The 21,898-nt window shown below is 35.8% G+C and overlaps 1 protein-coding gene and 1 long non-coding RNA gene across 2 annotated transcripts in view; both read right to left on the bottom strand.

Moving 5' to 3' along the window:
* The window catches only part of LOC135750024 (exostosin-1), a 375,787-nt gene extending 368,415 nt beyond the window's left edge, over nt 1–7,372 (bottom strand). The window contains exons 1-2 of the mRNA XM_065268781.1: nt 6,158–7,372; nt 3,665–4,741 (exon numbers count right to left, since the gene is read on the bottom strand). Of these exons, the coding sequence (XP_065124853.1) occupies nt 3,665–4,632 (968 nt within the window). The 5' untranslated portion in view covers nt 4,633–4,741; nt 6,158–7,372. The remainder of the gene's footprint in view (nt 1–3,664; nt 4,742–6,157) is intronic.
* Nucleotides 7,373–9,711: 2,339 nt separating this feature from the next.
* Nucleotides 9,712–10,650, bottom strand: LOC135750042 (uncharacterized). Its single transcript, XR_010532561.2, has 3 exons — nt 10,584–10,650; nt 10,235–10,296; nt 9,712–10,075 (listed from the first exon to the last, which is right to left on the bottom strand). It is a non-coding gene; the product is annotated as an uncharacterized lncRNA (long non-coding RNA).
* Between the last annotated feature and the right edge of the window lie 11,248 nt (nt 10,651–21,898).

The raw sequence follows: 21,898 nt of genomic DNA, 5'->3' as shown, positions 1-21,898 counted from the left end.
CTGATCTCCGGGTCTGGCGGTACCACTTTTAGCATATAGCATAATCCATTGAATCTGATTAGACCATTAGCATCACGCTCAAATATAACCAAAGAGTTTCGATATTTTTCCTATTTAAAACTTGACTCTTCTGTAGTTACATCGTGTACTAAGAAAGACGGAAAATTAAAAGTTACAATTTTCTAGGCCGATATGGCTATGAACTATACTCTCATTCTGGCGTAATAATCAAGGACTTTGCTGCCGTAACATGCCTGCAAGAGGCGCATTGATATTACGCACTGCCCGGAAATACTCCCCTGCTATGGAAAGTAACCAAGGGGACTATTTTTGGGCAGGGAGCTCTAGGGGGGCTGGAAAATGAGCATATTTTCAAAAAGTTGTAAAATACGTTTTTCTATTAAGAGCATTTTCAATTTCAATTTGCCCAAATTGAATGGTAATGGAAACACAAGTATTGTTGTTCTACTTTTTCTTTTCCTGTTCTGTGTTGAAATATTCTGGGTGTCCCATACGGCAGTGAGCGTGAGCACAGACTGAACTCAGACATCATGGCTCACTGGATAATAAAACCCAATCAATGTGAACTCTCCATTCAGAATTATCTATGAATAAAGAGACTGCTCCTTTCATTTCTACAAGCTCTGGGTGTGTAATTGTTTGTGTGATTGAGTGTGTGTGTGTGTGTGTGTGTGTGTGTGTGTGTGTGTGTGTGTGTGTGTGTGTGTGTGTGTGTGTGTGTGTGTGTGTGTGTGTGTGTGTGTGTGTGTGTGTGTGTGTGAGATTTGAATCAGTAAGGGATGTTATCGGGCTCGGTCTGTAATCATCTCTGGGTTCAGCAGTGTGTGTTTGGTATTCTCTGTGACTCTAAGCTCCTGCTTTATTCAATTGAGGGCCAATTATTGACTGTTCTGCCTCTCTGAAATCCTCCTCAATTCATTTGAAGTATGAGAGTCGGCTAGGCAGGACCTCCAACCTTTTTGCTTTCAGTCCAGTGGATGTGAGCGACTGGAACGACAGAAATTTCCCTTCCATGCTTAAACCATCAGTCTGCTCAAACTCGGCTGTAGATTTTACATTTCACGCTACTCACTTACAACTAAACTGTTGTAAATTTCCTGGTTATTCACTTTTTCCCATGACAAATGTTTTTTTATAACACTTATTAAGGCATGGTTGCGGTGCATTACCACAATATGATTGCTTTAACCTGTCAATAAATACAGCATTTTGCTTTATCAACTATTGTCTTTCAAATATTATTTCACAAATTGTTTCTATCATTTTGACAACTACTAGTGTTTAATATCTTCTGTGAACCAATTCTGCCCCGACTACAATGTATTTAGTACAAATCCACAAATAACTAAAAATCCCTAAATCCTCTAATGGAATCAGATTTCGGTTAATGTCAATATCCAGGTTCTTGTCTGCAATAAAGTGACTAAAACAACATATAGCCTACCTTAATAAGCTTTGTGTTCACTAAATAGAAGTTGAAAAATACTGACTTATGTAATTACACATTAGTTACTATGTATTAACACTTATGCCATTTTACGCTTCAGACATGATTTCTTTGCGTAGTTGGACGCTTGAAAATTTTTAGTTAACTCGCCTTATTCCTCGCACTTGATATGTCCGTGTGGAAACACGAAAGTGACCTATTTTCCGCACACAAAAGATTGCATTCGGCCATTCAGTTCACATGTGCACCGTGCCAAAATAATTTTATATATGCGTTTTTTTACTCCTCACTCACTTTCTTCCAAGGAAGATCCTTTTATTCATGTTTCTATAAAAGTACGAAGATGTGTCGTACAGCTCTGGGTTAATGATTTTGTACTCAATTGTTGTTCCGTATTTCTGCCTTAGCTCGCTTCGTTGTAGTTACAGCACTACTATAGCAAGTTCCTTATTGGTTAACGCGGCGCAAATATCAGCCAAAGTTCAGATTTTTTAACTGCCTTAAATTGTCCAAAACACGCGTTATGTACATCAAACGTCCGTAACGCTCATTTTGCGGCACGTTATTCGCACGAATCACATTAATTCGAGCCACAGGATTTCTTCGCGTCTTAGGCATTTACTTAATATGTAAATCACTCGTGCTTAACGCTTCCTTCGCGTCTGGTGTGAACGCACCATAAGAAAACAGGATTTCTGCCATCCCCTATCTTACATTGATACACTGCAAAAAATGACTTTCTAAATTTGTATTTTTGTCTTGTTTTAAGCACAAATATCTAGAAATTCTTAAATCAAGATGTATTTTCTGGATGAGCAAAATGGCCTAAGAAAATAAGTCTAGTTTAAAGACAAACACTATCAAATGTAAGTAAATTTGTGGATTAAACAAGCATAAAAAACTTGACCTTTTTTCTTAAACACTTAATTCAAGAAAAATTCTAGAAAAAAATGCTTACCACATTGGCAGATTTTTTGCTTGTTTTATCCACAAATTCACTTAAATTGTATATTTTTGGTCTAAAAACTAGACTTATTTTCTTGGGTAATTTTGCTCATCAACAAAAACTAGATATTTGTGCTTAAAACAAGACAAAAATACTAACTAAGAAAGTCATTTTTTGCACACTACAATGAGCACCATGATTGAAGCAAAGTAAATGTGCAAAAGGCATGTTGATTATAGTTTATCCCAAAATAGTAAAGGAGTGAATAATACAATACGTTTTTTTGTTAAGAAAAGCTACAGTCTGAGTACAATATGTGTATATATGTCTGATTGTGTTTATGTGTGTGATCAAATAGGGCAAAAGCTAAACATAATACTGACATAACACTTTCTTTGTACACTCACTGTCAGAAAAAAAAATGTACAAAAGCTGGGACGCTACAATTTAAAAAGACCTTAATATGTACCATTTACATTCAGATATGTACCTCAATATGTATCTTTTAAGGTACTGAAATGCACCTTTAGTTGCAAATGTGTCGTTTTTTGGAAGGGTACCGCCAGATTTTCTACCTTATTTTCTAAAAGTGTAAATTATTTATGGAAGAATGTGATTTATAGCACAGGTAAAATAAATATAGTTTCAGGCTCTTCAATGTATAAGTATATACAATACATGTGTATATACATGATTTGAAATCTTCAAAAGCAACAAAGTTTCAACAAAAGCTGGATCCTCAACAAATGCTGTATATTACCTATGGCAGGGTACACCTGTGGCACACATTTCCCTAAATATGGGCTTATTGTTATTTTTTTACAAAACATATCTTAGTGAACTAAATACTCAAACTAGCTAATTTCCAGCTAAAACCGCATTTACAGCAACTGCTGATGTTTTACTGCTCGCAAACAGATGAAGATTGGCTTTGTGTCGAGCTTGGAGACCTCTTGAGTCCTTTACCACAGTCATTTTTTCCTGAGCTAGACACACGCAACACCACTTTCATTTATAGCTGTATTCCCACGATAACTGCACAAACACTACAGTCAAGAGTGCAAAATCTAAATCACCCTGACATAAAAACACCGCCATTGTGCTTTTTCTACTCTGTGGAGCGTTAACCTTGAAACAACCAAATATCAAAGTAAAGTAAAGCCAACCAAGCGAACACTAATCACACTTTGCTGTTTATCCCGAAACTAAAATCCAATCATCGCAGATAAAGAGAGCAGAGCTGGACTTACTTTGTGTATTCTTCATTGTCTCGGTCGCACCTCGCATCCTTATGCTTTTCCCAGTCTTTTCCGTGTTTGCAAGTAGTCAATAAAACGATATCATCCCCGTTATGTATATGATACAAAGCATTTCTGGTTTCGGAACCGATGCCAGTTAGGTACCTCTTTCCTTTAAAGACCAGCGAGTATTTCCGTAAGGGAGGGACGTTGTTAAGGGTTAGATAACCTTTATCTCCTCCTTTCTGAGGATGGTCTTTCGAGAACAGAGGGATGGACACGTCAAAGTGCGGCCTGAAGTTGTCCATGTCCGTGCTGGCCTTGGCCAACATGGCTTGGCCGATATCAAAGCCCAGATCCTCTGTGTAATCGGGCCACGTTCCGGAGTACAGGTTAAAAATGAGATGATTCCTTCCCTCGTACCACAGAGGGAGGCTCTGAATTCTGGCTCGGACGTTATGGACGTACTGCGAGGACAGCTGGTCCCTGTCCAGAGTGTCTATGCTCAGCACAAACAGACAGGCCTCATTAGGGTCAGTGGTGTAGAAGCGCGATTCCTCGATGGCCGCCAGAATCTTCAGGTAGCTTTCCGAGGGCACTTCGCTTTTCTGTGGGGGGTACACGTAGATTTTAAAGCCCCGCTCACAGCGCCGGAAGTCGAAACAGGTGTCCATGCGGCACCGGCGGCTCTTGTAGATGTTCTTTTGGATTTCCCGTCTCTCGCGAGGAGAGGTGTGCTGATGAAGAAGCTGCGGCCCGTCTTCTTCCTGCTCGGCCTCGCCCAGGTAGGTCTGCAGGGGCTGCTCCACCGATTCCGGCCAGCGGGGCGTCCGAGGTTGGATGCCGGGAATCTGTGAGACTCTGTAAAGCTCTGCATGGTTCTGGTTTTGGAACTCACCGATCTGAAGGGCCCACAGGTAGGCTAGTAGCAGGCTACAGGCCCCCACGGATACCAGCAGGTATCGCTTCTTTGCCTGCATGTGGACGGCGAGAAGCAGGACGGGAAAAGACGGAAGCACGGAGGGTTGACGGTAAACCCACGGGAGCAGCTCTCATACCAATACTAGAATTCTGAGTCTACACAGACCGCTGTAAGCACAGAGACACGCAGGATTTATATTAGCTTGTGTGTCATATATTACAAAATCTATTATTGGAACTTCATCTCTTTTGCTAATTGCAAATATGGCCTAAGAAATAAAGGTGCAATAAGGGGATCTTTCAGTCAAACATTCTTAAATGGATAGTTCACCAAAAGTGAAAATTCTGTCATCATTTTTTCATCCTCATGTTGTTTTTCTAACAAACACAAAAGAAGATATTTTGATAAATGATGGTAAGGACACAGCTAATTGTAACCATTGACTTCTTTAGTAGAAAAAAACAATACGAAGGGAATTCAATGCTGTTAAAAATTCAGCACGAAGTTAATTCAACCTACAATTTTATGTTTTGGCTTGTGAAAAGTTGACATAACTTATAAAATCAAGTTGAAATTGTTTAACTTAATTTTTTAACTTAAAGTAACATAAATGATATGTTGATTTGACAAAAATGCTGCATATTTTTACAGTGAGGGTTCCGTCAATGTGTGCTTACCATCATTTATCAAAATATCTTCTTCATCATTTATCACAATACTTCCATTCACTCTTAAAACCGTTGTGTTAAACAACACATATTGTGTCTATAAGGCCATCACTTTTAAATGTGTTGTCCCATAACAGACACATCTCTTATTATTGAAACAACACATCTTGTGTTGTCCCTTTTATTTATTGAATCACAAAATGACACATAATGAGTTAAATAGAACACAAAAAAATTTTAAAAATGAAAACATCCTTGAGTGTAATATTTGTTTTCCCAATATGGAAAACAACTAATCCTACTAATGGTTGAGACAGCTGTTGGACATCATTTATCAAAATATCTTCTTTTGTGTTTAATAAGATAAAAAATTCATACAGTTTTAGAACAACAACGTGAGGATGAAAATTTTTATTTTTATTTTTTGGTACCCTATCCCTTCAAAAGAACCATGTTTTACTATTTTAGTCTGTGAAAACTTTTTCCATAACAAAGAACCTTTTGTGTACCAGATAAAGGTTCTTTGTAAACTATTTAGTCAGACATGGTTCTTCTATGGCGCCCTTAATTTTTCTTCATATATTTTAGATAGATAATATTCTTGATGACAACAGAGTTAGTTGCTTTATAAAGATTTAAATAACTCTTTCCAAAAGTGGTTAGATTAAATTATATTGGTATTATTAATAATATATACCAACATTGTATGTGTTAATTTTGTACACTTTTTTTGTTGTGCTATTTAACACATGTCATTTTAACAAAATGTGTTGATTTGTGTTCAAAGTAATAAAAGGGACAAGACAGAGTGAGATATCAACTTATCTTTTGTTTGCTGTATAGATAGATAGATAGATAGAGAGAGAGAGAGAGAGAGAGAGAGAGAGAGAGAGAGAGAAAGAAGTGGGGCTTTACCTTGGTCACCTGTTGGAGCGTCAGTCATCTAAACCGATTGTGCACGAGCTTCAGTGATTCTCAACTTTTCATAGATAATCTCAAACATCAAGTCAGCGCATTTTGGGGTTTTGTGCAGTATTTGTGCGCCATTTTGTGCATTTTAAATGCAAATATTTTGGTGATTTTGTACGTTAATCTTTATAATGCAGCTGTAAGTAGCAGAAACACGTGCGCTGTCCAACTCCATTACCCTGATGACTTTATATGCTACGCTTGATCCAAGTAGCTTTACAGAATATTTCTTTACGTCTTCAACTTTTTAAAATCCCACAAGTCTTCTTCCAATCACGATGAATAAACATCACATTAAAGGCCATCACAGGATATTGACAACACGCATATCCAAGTATTTCCACATTTGAAGCGCAGTAATGATTTACTTTAGCCTATTTAAAGCACCATTTACAAAACAAAACAGTTGATTGCATTGAAATTAGTCGGCATTGTTGTCTACTTAGCTCTTAGCTCTTGTTAAAAGTGCACGTTTACAGCAAAATCAGTTGTTGAAATCCTGAGAAATCGTGCGCGCCCAACTTGCGTTTCCAACTCTCCGAAGCCAATGTGAAACTTCTCATCGCGGCACACATGGTACCAGAGACTCTTAAAAAGTCAAATAATCCACCAGAGGACCTCAGTTTACAATCCTTCCAACGTTTGGTTTAATCTGAAGTTGCTCCTTTACTGCCCGATCCACTGATCAAACGCGCGCCGAGCTCCAATACCCATCCCGGACAAGTGCAAGGACCAAACCACTAACAAACCCACTTTCTCTTGGATGACATAACTCCGTCTTCCTGATTCGCCCACACATTCAAGCGTTGTGACTTATCTCATGTCTGCGCTTTTTCCCAAGGCACTTGGCTCGAAAGTTAACGACGTTGCCAACTGAACGTCATACCGCCCGCGTTACATCTTTACCGAGATGACCCCGCGAAAACACCCACTTCCTCTGTCGCACGCGTCTATAAATAATACAGGTCCCCTTCTTCAGCATCCACAGGCGTGCAATGTGATGGAGAGATTCCGAGGATAGTTGGAAAATCCGCTCAGCGTCCCTGCGCCTTTCCTCTCTGTTACTGGAGGATGCGCTCTGATAGAGAGAAATACTGAACGGGACCGTCCATCGTCACGGCTGATGTCTAGGGTACGGAAAGACGGGCAGACACGAGGAGAGCATGGCACCGTGACGCGCACGGCACTAAACCGACAGTGTCAACATCTTCATACAAAACGACACGACACTACAGATGCGCACTACATCACATTATTCAGTTCAGTGCTGTGGGGTTCATTATACTCACTTCTATGTGTACCAATTTAATACTGCAAAAGATGTGACACGTGTGCCACGAGATTAATGTCATGCATATGACTCTATCCCTCAATCTTAGATTAATAATTTACACATTTTTTACCTAACAATTAATAATAATCTGACAGAAGTACTTGTAAATTATTCTTTATAGTTATTCTATGTTTGTAAATAATTATAGTTTTTGCATTGCCAGTAGTTTTGCAGGTTTATTAACTTGTTCATTAATGATTGTCTTGTGTGGGATTTACACACAAAAAAACTGAATAATGTGAACATGTGGATATCAACATTTTATTATTAACAAGTGTGATATTCCAAATTAAATGTTGCCATCTAGCGGTATGATAAAGTACAAAATGCGTCTAGAGTATGTACAGCAGTAATTTCAATGCCTCTAGAAAATCTTTTTCTCTGTCTGTCAAAACATAACACAGTTTGACCCCCCAGTACAAAAATCTATAAAAAAAATATTACTGTAACTATGTGCTTCATATGGTAATATTTTTTCTTTTCAATTGGCATGTATGGATATGCCAGTTACTAACTTACACATTTAACTTTTTATTAACAAGGATATGGGGGTAATTTTAGGCCAATATTATTGAAAATGGACAGAGTAAAAGTCATAAATAAATATTACAACTTGTAAACACAAAACGCAATCTACAAATAGATTAAAAATCCACAAACACAGTCCTTGTGATCCGCAAATGTAAAACAAGATCTACGAATCGTCTTTGTGATCCACAAATATAAAGCATGATTTACAAAAAGAAATCAGTGACTTGTACTTGAAAACCAGAATTTGAATGAATGTAAAGTGACTTCTTTGCAGATGAATATCATTTTCTATTTGTAGATTGTGTCACATTTGTTTTCAGAATTCTGACACTATTGTTTCGCTTTGGTGACAAAATAATGCCATAATCGTTGAAAATGAAGAGACTACAATTTGTAAACACGAAACAAATCTGCAAATAGGTTCCAAAACTGCAAACAAACTCCTCATGATCTGCAAATGTAAAACGAGATCTACAAATATAAAAATCCACGAACAGACTCTTCATGACATACAAATATAAAATGCGATTTACAAATAGATTTAAAATCCGCAAACCAACTCTTTATGATTCACAAATAGAAATCATCGACTTGTACTTGACAAACAGAATTTAAATGAATGCAAAGTGATTTGTCTGCGCATGAGGGTCATTATTTGTTTGTAGATTGTGTTGCATTTGTTTTCAGAATTTTGGCACAACTGTTTCGCTGTTTTCCATTAAAAAAATCTACAAATGCCCTCCTCACAATTTGCAAACAAACACAGTCTAACTTGTATTTTCCAACCATTGTAAAAAGACATTCTTACACATTCTGTGCAAAGTTCAGCATGCAAGTGTTGAATCTGTGTTTGCAGATCACAGGGCATTCACGAATCCTTCTGCACAAGTCTACAGATCTTTTTGGCACTATCTTTCCGCAGAGTTTGTCACTACGATCCACGCGTGTAGTCAGCCAATCAGGGGTATTGCTTCAAAGTAATGCCACGCCCCCTCAATAAGCTCTTTTCAAAATAAAAGCTGGGCTCACTGCCATTTACCGTTGCCGGTGTTACAGCGCTGAAAGGCGGCCAGATCGCGTTATCGATATTATATTAAGGATATTAAAGCATTTATGTATAGCATGGCAAATATGTACACTGTTAACGATTTCCCTGTATTTTTACAGTACGGTACTGGCAGCACGGTTGCCAGTAAGTTACTGTATTTTGGTTTTACAGTACTGTACTGTAATACCATTTTACAGTACACAAACTAGTACTGTATAGTTACAAAGCAGTACTGTACTGTAATTTTACAATATTTTATTACAGTAGTCTATTTTTACAGTAATTTACTGTAATGTCTATATTGACCCATAAATAATATTAATTACTTATTACAGTTAATAAAATAATATTATATATAATAGCTAAATATTTAGGTTTAAATCTATAGTAATTAATATGGTAAAAATGCTAAATTAAAACATAATGAATTAAAAGGCAATCCAAGCAATGTATGTATCAAAATTTTATTTAAAAAAACATTTAATTGAAACAAAACATATTTAAAACAAGATTTTAAACAATAATAAACATATAAACAAGTTAAATAAAATAAAATCAAAAGGTATAAACAAGTTTGGAGACCCCTGCTGTAACATATTTAACTCAGGCAAAGAGGACACTGGTCCGTAGTTTGAAGTTTTCATTTTAAAGTCCATCATCGACTAAAGGGTAACATTTCACTGTGGTAAAAAGAACACTGGCCCATAGTTTTAAATATTCTACTTGAATTTCATTTAACACTAAAAATAAATGCATTAAACTGTGGCAGACAGACCACAGTGGCCTTTACTTTGAAGTCGTCCATTCGAACTCAATCAGGGACTGCATGAAGCTGTTCACATGGGGGTTAATGGCCACAGCTTTTCTCTGCACCAAGTTCCTTGTCTTTTTGCTTGCTCCTTGTCTGGATGTGCACTTTTTCCCATCTTTGGACTTAATTCTATCCAGAAACCTGTTAGAAATATCATAAACATTAAGTCAACAAATATAAGATAGAAAAAGATTTTTTAAAAACTAAACTCAGCCTTGAACTTACTCCTATTCTGAAACCTTTTGCTCTTATTCTACTGTTCCACACCTAATTACATAAAAATACAGAAGATTCACTTACCGCTGAACAAACTCTTTCCTCAATGGACAGCATCCACATGGATCCTGTCATGATTGAATGTCCTGAACAGAAAGTACAATTGTTACTGATTTGGACACAACTTTTTATTCTGAAAACAAAATCTTTTGTCAATAAAGTCCAGGGACACCTCTGCTAAATAAATACAATTATTAAATTACATTTCTTATAACCAAAGTCTGAATATTTCTGTTTGTATATTTCTACATGGCAAACTAAGACAATTGTGTACATGTTGTGTATGGTCGTGTTACAGTGTTGTGTGTGGGAATTGTGAATGAGTGTATACATGGGTATTTAAAGAAGCTGTAGTGGTAAAGTGCAAACTTACCGAACATAATGTGCTTGGTGTGTGTCTGGTATCACCCGTTGTGCCTCCACATCTGCCTTAACTCCTGAAAAGTGCAAGGACATTCAGATAAACTACAAATAAAAAGTGATTAGCCACATTCCTGTGTACTTTTACATGTGACGGGAAAGCATTTAATATTGCAGTCAAAAAAATACATGACTTGTAACTGTACATCATGTACTTGCCTGGTGCCTTTAAAGATGATCCATCTTACCCAATCCAGCTTACAAGCAATGGTAAGACTGTAAAAAAGACAAATGTTACAAAATCTGTTAGCCATAGAAATAAGTAGACATTGTGAAGGAAATGGTAAAAGAAAATTTAGTAACACTTTACTACAATAGTTTATTACTTAACATTTGGTAATGCCTTAACTAATATGAACTAACAATGAACAATATATTTTACAACATTAAAAATATTTGATAATGTTCATTGTGCAGAGACAAAGTGATTGATTTAAAAATGTATTAATTATCATGCTATGCTAACAAATAAAACCTTTCTGTAAGTGTTTAGTCAGTTGTAAAACAAATATATATATATATATTAGTTGTTATATTATATATAAATATCTAAATAAGCCTTTTTTTTATTATTATTCTATAACATCTTGTCAACAGAAAATCTCTGAAAATGTCTCGTTTAGTGCAGAAAATAGCGATTTATAGTGACAAGGTAAAAAGACTTCCCCTAATGTTTAACCCGGACCGGCTGCGGTGTAACACGCTATTTCACGCAAAGTTTTTTAACTAAGTAGCTAGCTGCTCACTTTAAAGATAAACATGATCGCCTAAATCTGAGCAATCCTGGTGATGCCAGTTTCCTACACGATGTTATAATGGACTATTTTACATCCAGAGATGAAGGATCAGATGACAGAGACGAGAAGGCAAAGGTACGTAAATGCGGAGCCCATTCTCTTTTCGTGCATTGATTTGATGTGTTTTGGAAACTTATATATACTGCATGTAATGCATCTGAAGTGGTGGAAACAATATGCCATAAAAATGTATTGGACAACTTACTGGACGTGTAAAACGCTTTAGAGAAGATATTCTCTGCTTTTGCTGATATACCGTAATATAATAACAACAACAATAAGCGCGGCAATCCCTTACGTTCATCTGATATTAAGATGAGCCCAGGTCTGAATGATATTTGGTCGAAGTTAAAGCTGCGATGAGTTCGATGCATGTATCCAGTTAAATATGAGGTTTCTTGTTTTCACTTCTGTGGAGTAGTTCGGTACTACTGTCTGTTTACAACCACGAGTCAGCCTTGCCAAACAGTCGAACTTAATACTTTTCTCTGACGCTAACTGAACGGATGAAACGCAGAGATAAACGACCATTATGCTGGGACCGCAAGACCGCGCTGGCGGGTTGTCTTTGTCCATTTCGTTAAAAATAGTTTCATTGTCACCACACTTTCAACACAATAGAAACTCACCAAAACCCTCATAATTTAGTTAAAACAACCCTATATTCATTAATAAAGGTGTAAAGCGAGTTAAAGCAGCGGTAGACATCTGTGTGTAACGTTAGCTTACTTTCTGAGGGAGATTGAAACTTTGTTGGCGACCGTTTTTCTCTCTCATTGCACGTTTAAAACAATATTGTGACAAACTATTGACAACATTCTTAAACTAAAAATTAAGTTTTCATGAAACAGAAATATTTCAAACTTACCGAACTGCCAGAAATCAATCGTCCTCCTTCAGGTGCAGCCAGGAGTTGTGCTCTCCCTCCCTCTGTCTGTGTGATTTGACTCTGGCGCACTTTCTCTGATTATTGCAAGTACACCTGGCACATTACAGCAATGGCTACAGCAAGGTTACATCAAGACCAAAATATACTGTAAAATTTTCCCGCTCAAACAAATTTACCCAGAATGCATTATGAACTGCAGTACTGTACTGTAATGTACACATACAGTATAGTACTGTGGATTTTTACAGTAATGTACTGCTAAATCTACAGCGACATCTAACAGTGTAGCATTAACGTGAACTAGAACAACCCCTCGTTTAAGTTATTATCAGTGCCTGACAATTCAGCCGAGGTCATTAAATCGTTAAAAACACTGCATGAAGCGGTTTTATCCTTAAAACATCAGTGTCTCTTCAACGAACATTTGCCGAGCGTCAGCAAGCCAGCTGGATGGAGTGGAGCTGCTAAGGTGACGCAGCTAAAATAAAGCAAGCGGGTGCAACGATAATATTGGATGTAACTTGCCGTAATTAACAAAAACATGAGCCTTATTTGACAGCAGCACTAATTGAACTATTTGACCATATGCATTTGATATACATACCGTGACCGGAATGCACTTACAAATCGCGCTGTTATTAGAAACATTTAACTGTTTCCAGACTGAGCATGGAGACAAACAAGCGCAAGCCGTTTATAGAAGCAGCTGCCTGTCAGCGTGTACGGAATGAAGTCAAAACGGTCTCGGTTTTTAGACCGGCAGTCTGCCTGTGCCATTCCACCCTAATCCGGACTGCAAATTACATGTTAATATTATATCCACCATTTACAATCCTTCCTTTAAGGTCTGTTCTGCTTTTAACAGCTCAAAGCTATTACTCTCTGTAGCTTTCGAGTCCGTTGTAAGCTACAGGTAAATTTTGCAGTTGTTTTAGTTAACTTTGCAGAGCATTTTATTGTCGGAAATGGTCATGGGCTGGGTTTTCCTATAACGATTGAACTTAGCACTCAAGAGCGCTTTCTACAAGGTAAAACGATCGCTCGCAGCTGGGTTTTAAGTGCTACTAACGAGTCGCTATCCCTTTGTCAAGTGCTGAAATGTCACTTACTGAATGACTCGTAATTGTAGCAGAAGCTTGTTTAGGCTAATGATCTTCAGCCGATGTGCACTAATATTTTTTAAAATATTATTAATTATTTTTCAATGACTTATTAAATGTTTTAATAATTTGTGCATCATGAAATATTCTTTTTTCATATTTAGTTAGGACTCGTCCCACTGCGCAATGCCTTCTGCATTTTATAATATAGTTTAGATTTTTCTTTTTATTTGTTGTTTATTATCTATGTTTATTTATTATTAAGGATTATTGCATTACCCAGTTGCGAGCGATCGTTATACGTGCATCTTTGGGAAACGCACGTAAATGAACAACGAATGTTCGTTAAGTAGCTCGTAGAAAGCGCTCTTAAGTGCTAAGTTTAATCGTTATCGGGAAACCCAGCCCTGTTCGTTTGGAATGTGACTGGCACACAGCTCTAGTCAGGACTGATTAGGCTATCCATTTATCAAGTATTGATTAATTATTTTCACTTAATCCCTTTTGCATTTTACAAAACGTAGAATAGGCAGGCATATTCTGAATTTAATCAAAATTATGACTGTGGCGTTGAAGGAACCTTCCTTTAGTGATAAATAAATAAGTTATTTTGCTATTATTATCTAGCAAATATGACAGTTTTAAACAAACTAAGTAGCCTATTTATTTATTTATTTATTGGCAAATGCAGAACAACAAGGAACATGTAGAACATAGGCGACACGCCTCTACCTTGCGATGAGAAGATTAATCATGGGGAACATAAGCTAAATGTAATTTTAAAATGTATTTAATTTAAAAACAAATTTAAACCGAAAGCGGATTGTTTATGCTTGTCAAATTTATGCTGGCTCGGTCAAAAAATTTCGTCAGGCAGTATTTGATATATGTATTTGTGTTCATGGAAAACAATATAGGCTATAGAAATTCGTGCTGAGTGACAGGAAAAAGACAACCGTGCTATTGGCACAAGAAAAAAAAGGGTCAATGAATACGAACAAATAAATCGAAAAAAAATTAAGATATTGTTGATTCTGCATTTATCCAGCCCAGCATAAATTTGACAAGCATGTGCTTTCGTTTTAAAAATGACAGTTAAGCCTTTAATCATATAAGGGAGAAAGGCGTGTAGCCTACCTTTGCTTTCTCCTCATTGTTCTGCATTTGCCAATGAATAAGTCAGTCATATTTGTTATAAAAAAATCAATGTATGCTACATAATAATAGAACTTGTTAATTTTTTACCAAAATAAGAAAAAGAAAGTCGGTAAAAATGTGCACCCAGCTAGACACTCAAAATGAGGGCCGGAGTGGGACTCGCTGACTATTAAAATAATATAATTAAATCCTCAGTAGCCATATCTGCTATAATGTTCTCTGTAGCCTTGAAAATTCATTGTATTTTTCTAATATATCATTTCCAATTCAGTGCAAATACAGTAGCCTAAACAATTATGATTTTGCCATAATTGTGCAACCCAATATTTTAATATTATTTAAGTAAACTTGTTAAAAAACTACTAAAAGGGAACAAATGTGTTTTCCCCTATATTTCTATAAAAAAATGTAGGTCTTGTAAATACGTATGGGGTTGCAATAGTTTGGAACCTACTGATATACAAAACTGGCTAATATGTCCTGACTGGAGCTGTGCGCGTCTGCGAAAAAAAAAAAACGAAATAGGCGTCAGCTCATTTAATGTCATTGTGCTTTCAGTTAACCTGTTTAGAACTAGAAGTGTTCGCCCTGCCCTCGACTTTAGGCGGTGCGTTCAAGTTCATATACAGCGTGCAGACAGCGTGCCCGAGCGCGAGGGGGAAAAGTCCGCGGGAGAAACTCAACAGCTTTAATGTACAAAAACCTTACGACAAACGAGAAACGTTCTAACGGAAGCCTTCAGTCAAGCAGGATTAAAAAGAGGATGAGAAACGTGCAAAATATACAATGTACAGTATATGCAGTTATGTCATTAATAACTACTGCTTTTAAAAGGACTTTTAAGTTATTGTTTTTGTTTCATTTTCAAAGTTTGATACATTGTGCATAATGACATACTTGGAAAAAGGGATAATTCAACAATAATTTATAATTGTATATCTTTTATTAATTTTATGAAATACATCAACTATATTTCAATGCACATTTAGGCCCTGAACAAAAAACAACTCGCGAGGGGAGGACTAGGGATTAACCCTTAATTAACTTTAAGGAATTAACTTTAGTGTTTAGAATTCAGTTAAAAACCAAAAAAAGAATTCTGTGTGCTTTTTGTTTAAAGTGCTTGTTTTTATTTAATGTATTTATTTATTCACTGGTGGTAGGGTAGGGGGACAATGAAGGGGAGGGGGGGAATAATTTGATGTAACGGGTGGAATAATTTTAACATGTCACCTGCAGTCCGGGTGAGGGTGGATTGCAGACTGCGGGTCTAAAAGCCAAGACTGTTTTGACTCGATTTGAGTGCCTAGCTCGATTTCGACTTCGTTTTTCTTATTTTACACTGTAAAAAATGTTTTGTGGCTTAGTAAATTTAACTAAATAAAATTAGTCAATTATATAAAAAATAGGTTAAAAGAAAAACTATTTTTGAGTAGAAAATAATGCAAAAATGTGAGTAATTCTAGATTAACACATTATTTAGTTAATTCCTAAATTTTATCATGTAAAATTTGTGAGAAGGAAATTAAATAATTATAAAAAAATAATAGGCTGTATTAACTTAAAAATATAGTGCATCATTTTTGCATCCACTTTTTAAAGTAAATTTTACATGGAATTTTTAGTAGGCCTAATTGCTTCTCCATGTAAAATTTACTTAAACATTGCAATTGCTTAAATTGCAAAGGCTTAAATTCAATGTAAAACTTACTTTTAAAAAGTGTATGTAAAAATGATGCACTGTATTTTTTTTTTTAGTAAATCCAGCGTATAATTTTTTTCATATTATTTTTATCAGTGTACTTAGTTTGTTTAAAACGGTCATATTTGTTATTAAAAATCATCAATATATGCTACGTAATAATAGCAAAAGAACTTATTTATTTTTCACTAAAATAGGAAAGTTTCTTCATGCCACAGTCATAATTTTGGATAAATGCAGAATATGCGTGCCTATTCTACTTTTTGTAAAAAGCAAAAAGGATTAAGTGAAAATAATGAATCGATACTTGATAAATGGGTGACTTGTTCATTATTGTAGTATCAAGAAATGCATTACATTTTTTAAAAACAAAGCCCGCCTTTTAATCTTTCTGACTAGAGCTGTGCGCCAGGCAAATTCCAAACGAGCAGGGCTGGGTTTCCCAAAAGCATCGCTAAGTAGATCGTAAAAACAATCTTAAAATTCATCTTAGAATTATGGGCCGTTTCCCAAAAGCTTTGTAGCTTAAGTAGCACTCGAAAATCATCGTAGATCTACGAGTGCTCTGGAGTAATCGTTAATTTATAAGTGCATCGTAAGACAGCAGTGTTACAAGGTCACCTGCAGGACAACCAGCAAATTGCACTCCTGCAATAACGATAATGTAATGTTTTAAATGTAGGCTATATTTATTTATTGGGTTTTTTTTTTCTTTGTTTATTTGTTTAAATTACTTTAATATAATATATTTAAAATTCAAACGAGAAATGAAATTTAAATGACTAAACATAAATTAATTAAGAAGGAAAACGTATTTGGTACAATTTTGGTAAAAGTTGGTACTAGCAAATTGATAAATGGTTCCTACCAATTGCTGCTATAATTCATCTAGGCTACAGTAAAAAAATATTTTTTTGAAGGGTATGGCATCTGATTAAAGAAACCAAATAAATATTTACGGTACAATGCAATAATCCTTAATAATAAATAAACATAGATAATAAACAACAAATAAAAAGAAAAATCTAAACTTTATTATAAAATGCAGAAGGCATTGCGCAGTGGGACGAGTCCTAACTAAATATGAAAAAAGAATATTTCATGATGCACAAATTATTAAAACATTTAATAAGTCATTGAAAAATAATTAATAATATTTTAAAAAATATTAGTGCACATCGGCTGAAGATCATTAGCCTAAACAAGCTTCTGCTACAATTACGAGTCATTCAGTAAGTGACATTTCAGCACTTGACAAAGGGATAGCGACTCGTTAGTAGCACTTAAAACCCAGCTGCGAGCGATCGTTTTACCTTGTAGAAAGCACTCTTGAGTGCTAAGTTCAATCGTTATAGGAAAACCCAGCCCAGGACCATTTCCGACAATAAAATGCTCTGCAAAGTTAACTAAAACAACTGCAAAATTTACCTGTAGCCTACAACGGACTCGAAAGCTACAGAGAGTAATAGCTTTGAGCTGTTAAAAGCAGAACAGACCTTAAAGGAAGGATTGTAAATGGTGGATATAATATTAACATGTAATTTGCAGTCCGGATTAGGGTGGAATGGCACAGGCAGACTGCCGGTCTAAAAACCGAGACCGTTTTGACTTCATTCCGTACACGCTGACAGGCAGCTGCTTCTATAAACGGCTTGTCTCCATGCTCAGTCTGGAAACAGTTAAATGTTTCTAATATCGCGATTTGTAAGTGCATTCCGGTCACGGTATGTATATCAAATGCATATGGTCAAATAGTTCAATTAGTGCTGCTGTCAAATAAGGCTCATGTTTTTGTTAATTACGGCAAGTTACATCCAATATTATCGTTGCACCCGCTTGCTTTATTTTAGCTGCGTCACCTTAGCAGCTCCACTCCATCCAGCTGGCTCGCTGACGCTCGGCAAATGTTCGTTGAAGAGACACTGATGTTTTAAGCATAAAACCGCTTCATGCAGTGTTTTTAACGATTTAATGACCTCAGCTGAATTGTCAGGCACTGATAATAACTTAAACGAGGGGTTGTTCTGGTTCACGTTAATGCTACATATTTGCCATGCTATACATAAATGCTTTAATATCATTAATATAATATCGATAACGCGGTCTGGCCGCCTTTCAGCGCTGTAACACCGGCAACGGTAAATGGCAGTGAGCCCAGCTTTTATTTTGAAAAGAGCTTATTGAGGGGGCGTGGCATTACTTTGAAGCAATACCCCTGATTGGCTGACTACACGCGTGGATCGTAGTGACAAACTCTGCGGAAAGATAGTGCCAAAAAGATCTGTAGACTTGTGCAGAAGGATTCGTGAATGCCCTGTGATTTGCAAACACAGATTCAACACTTGCATGCTAAACTTTGCACAGAATGTGTAAGAATGTCTTTTTACAATGGTTGGAAAATACAAGTTAGACTGTGTTTGTTTGCAAATTGTGAGGAGGGCATTTGTAGATTTTTTTAATGGAAAACAGCGAAACAGTTGTGCCAAAATTCTGAAAACAAATGCAACACAATCTACAAACAAATAATGACCCTCATGCGCAGACAAATCACTTTGCATTCATTTAAATTCTGTTTGTCAAGTACAAGTCGATGATTTCTATTTGTGAATCATAAAGAGTTGGTTTGCGGATTTTAAATCTATTTGTAAATCGCATTTTATATTTGTATGTCATGAAGAGTCTGTTCGTGGATTTTTATATATTTGTAGATCTCGTTTTACATTTGCAGATCATGAGGAGTTTGTTTGCAGTTTTGGAACCTATTTGCAGATTTGTTTCGTGTTTACAAATTGTAGTCTCTTCATTTTCAACGATTATGGCATTATTTTGTCACCAAAGCGAAACAATAGTGTCAGAATTCTGAAAACAAATGTGACACAATCTACAAATAGAAAATGATATTCATCTGCAAAGAAGTCACTTTACATTCATTCAAATTCTGGTTTTCAAGTACAAGTCACTGATTTCTTTTTGTAAATCATGCTTTATATTTGTGGATCACAAAGACGATTCGTAGATCTTGTTTTACATTTGCGGATACCAAGGACTGTGTTTGTGGATTTTTAATCTATTTGTAGATTGCGTTTTGTGTTTACAAGTTGTAATATCTATTTGTGACTTTTACTCTGTCCATTTTCAATAATATTGGCATCATATTACCCCCATACAAGGAAAGTCACTTAGAGACTTCACAGTCTCTTCTAAGACCTGTTCAAGATGGTAACACAAAAAATTCACACAAAACAGTTACAACACAGAACATTTGAATACAATTAAGATCAAGCAAAACACCTTTCCTTAATACAGATTTCAAAAGACATTTTAAAGTACCCAAAGAAGGCAATGACTCTATTTTAAAGGGATAGTTCACCAAAAGATTCTGTCATTTTCCATCCTCATGTTGTTTTAAACCTGTATACATTTCAGATGAACATAAAAGAAGATATTTTGATAAATGATGATAAGCACACAGCTGATTCTAACCATTGACTTCCATAGTAGGAAAAACAAATACTATGGAATTCAATGGGTACCGTCAACTGAGTGCTTAACATTATTTATCAAAATATCTTCTTTTGTGTTCATTAGAAAAAAGACATTCATACAGGTTTAAAAAGATAACATGAGGATTTGAAAATGATGACAGAATTTTCATTTTTGGATGAAGTATCCCTTTAACTCGGTGCTCGTTGTTCCAAACCCTAGTAGCATAATACTGTAGGAAAAGGCACATTTTCACCAACATCTATCATAATTTTATCCCATTCAAATACTAAAAAGCACCACTGAAATAGTCTATATAGATTTTCAAAACTACTGCACTCTATACTATATTCAATACTATTCTTTTTAGCATTTTTAAGCCAAATAATAGCTGTGTGTAAGGAACAGACCTGAAAATCTCTCACTCAAATATTATTCAAGTTCACATTTAGGACACTTGAATCATTTTTTTTATTTTTTAAACTTGACAACATCCCAGCAAGCAAAAACCAAGACGTTGAAATGACGGCTAACTATAGACTCAATATGGACCGGCTATGAGTAACCCACTTCTACCCTAAATAGCCTTGAATTTGGTTACATGCCATTTTTGCCAAAATAACTTGAAGATGTATGATATTCCAACATGTAGGCAAAGTCAACAGGTGTTCAAGGTGTTTGCTTTCATTTGTTTTAAACTTATACGTATCGTCTATTCTTGGGCTATGGTAGACGTCTATTAGATTTTCACTGACAGCCCAAATTTAGCCTGGTTTTAGCCCAAATTGCTTGCTGGGATGCATCATAATACTAAACTTGACCTTAATAAGAGGTTCAGAACGACATTAAGAATAATATGATTCTTATTAAATTCTGAGAACACTTTTGAAACTTCTAAGCAAATGAAGGATTGATATCTAGTATTGTAATTATTTGTGTAAGAGATTAGAAATATATACACTAGTCAACATTTGAAGTGGATCCAAACCTTTTTTATTGGTCTTAAAACCAATACCCAGTACCCATTCTTGTCTTAGGACAACTCTGATGAATGTTTTTAGTCCACTTCAAATATTGACTAGTATATAACATTCCTGAAAGTGCCTTAGCAATAAACAAACACATATGCAGTTTCCTCCTGGCCAAGCCACTAATTCATACAGTTTAAGGTACAATGATGGGTATGAGAATCGGAAGCACCGATAAAACGTAATGCTGCATGATAGATAGAGTCCGGTTTCCTTAATATGGATGAGGACGCATGCATGTATAATAGGTCACCGTAATCAATAACAGATAAGACAGTACTTCTTTCTTCATAAGGAAAGCGATGTTTTAAACAATAAAAAAAGCTTTGATTTGATAACAACTTGCATCAAACCACTGCTTCTCCCGATTTGACTCATAGAAAAGAAGCGGAGTTGTGTTGAATATTTAAGGAAGGCTTTGATGTGTCCTTGGGCTGCAGTAGCAGCGCCTAAAGTGAAATGTGCTAGTGGGTATGGACAGCAATGTCATCCTTCTAAACAAGACATCCTGGCAATGAAATTAACATTATTTTTACTACAATTTGATATGGTGATTTTAATGCATGTGACATTCACCTGTAATGTGTTGGTTCTGTGTTCTGCATGGGCAGCTCTCAGACATGCACGTCACTTCTACTGTATGACATCCATTGACAAAACAAAAAGCAAGGGTTTAGTATATGATTTACTAGAAACAACATATAATGTATACATTTGTTGTTGTTGTTATTATATGACATTACTCTTCTTTCTTCCAAATGATTCTAAACTATTTAGTTCCAGCTTAGCAATTTTTTTATATTATCTTAGATGTTTTAACCCATACATCTAGTGATGATCACTTGTGACTTTTTCATCTTTAGGGTCTCTATCTTTAAGTTTAAATCTGGCATGATTTGTATACAATAATTGTACCAACACATCAGATTCTCAATGAAGGGTCAGAGCCCCTCAAAATCTGAAGTCCCACAAACACCCCTATAGTACTAACCGTTGATTAATGTTGAATGCAGTGAATAATAAACTGTACAGGTAACTTATAAATGTGTGTGTTACTCTGTTTACATGTGTTTGCATGGATGTTTGTAATTGAGAGTTTTAAATGTAACCT

This window comes from Paramisgurnus dabryanus, chromosome 12 (genome assembly GCF_030506205.2).
Source record: "Paramisgurnus dabryanus chromosome 12, PD_genome_1.1, whole genome shotgun sequence".
In the NCBI taxonomy this organism is placed as follows: domain Eukaryota; kingdom Metazoa; phylum Chordata; class Actinopteri; order Cypriniformes; family Cobitidae; genus Paramisgurnus; species Paramisgurnus dabryanus.
The sequence above is the reverse complement of the archived record's forward strand: the minus strand, read 5'-3'. Positions and strand labels throughout refer to the sequence as shown.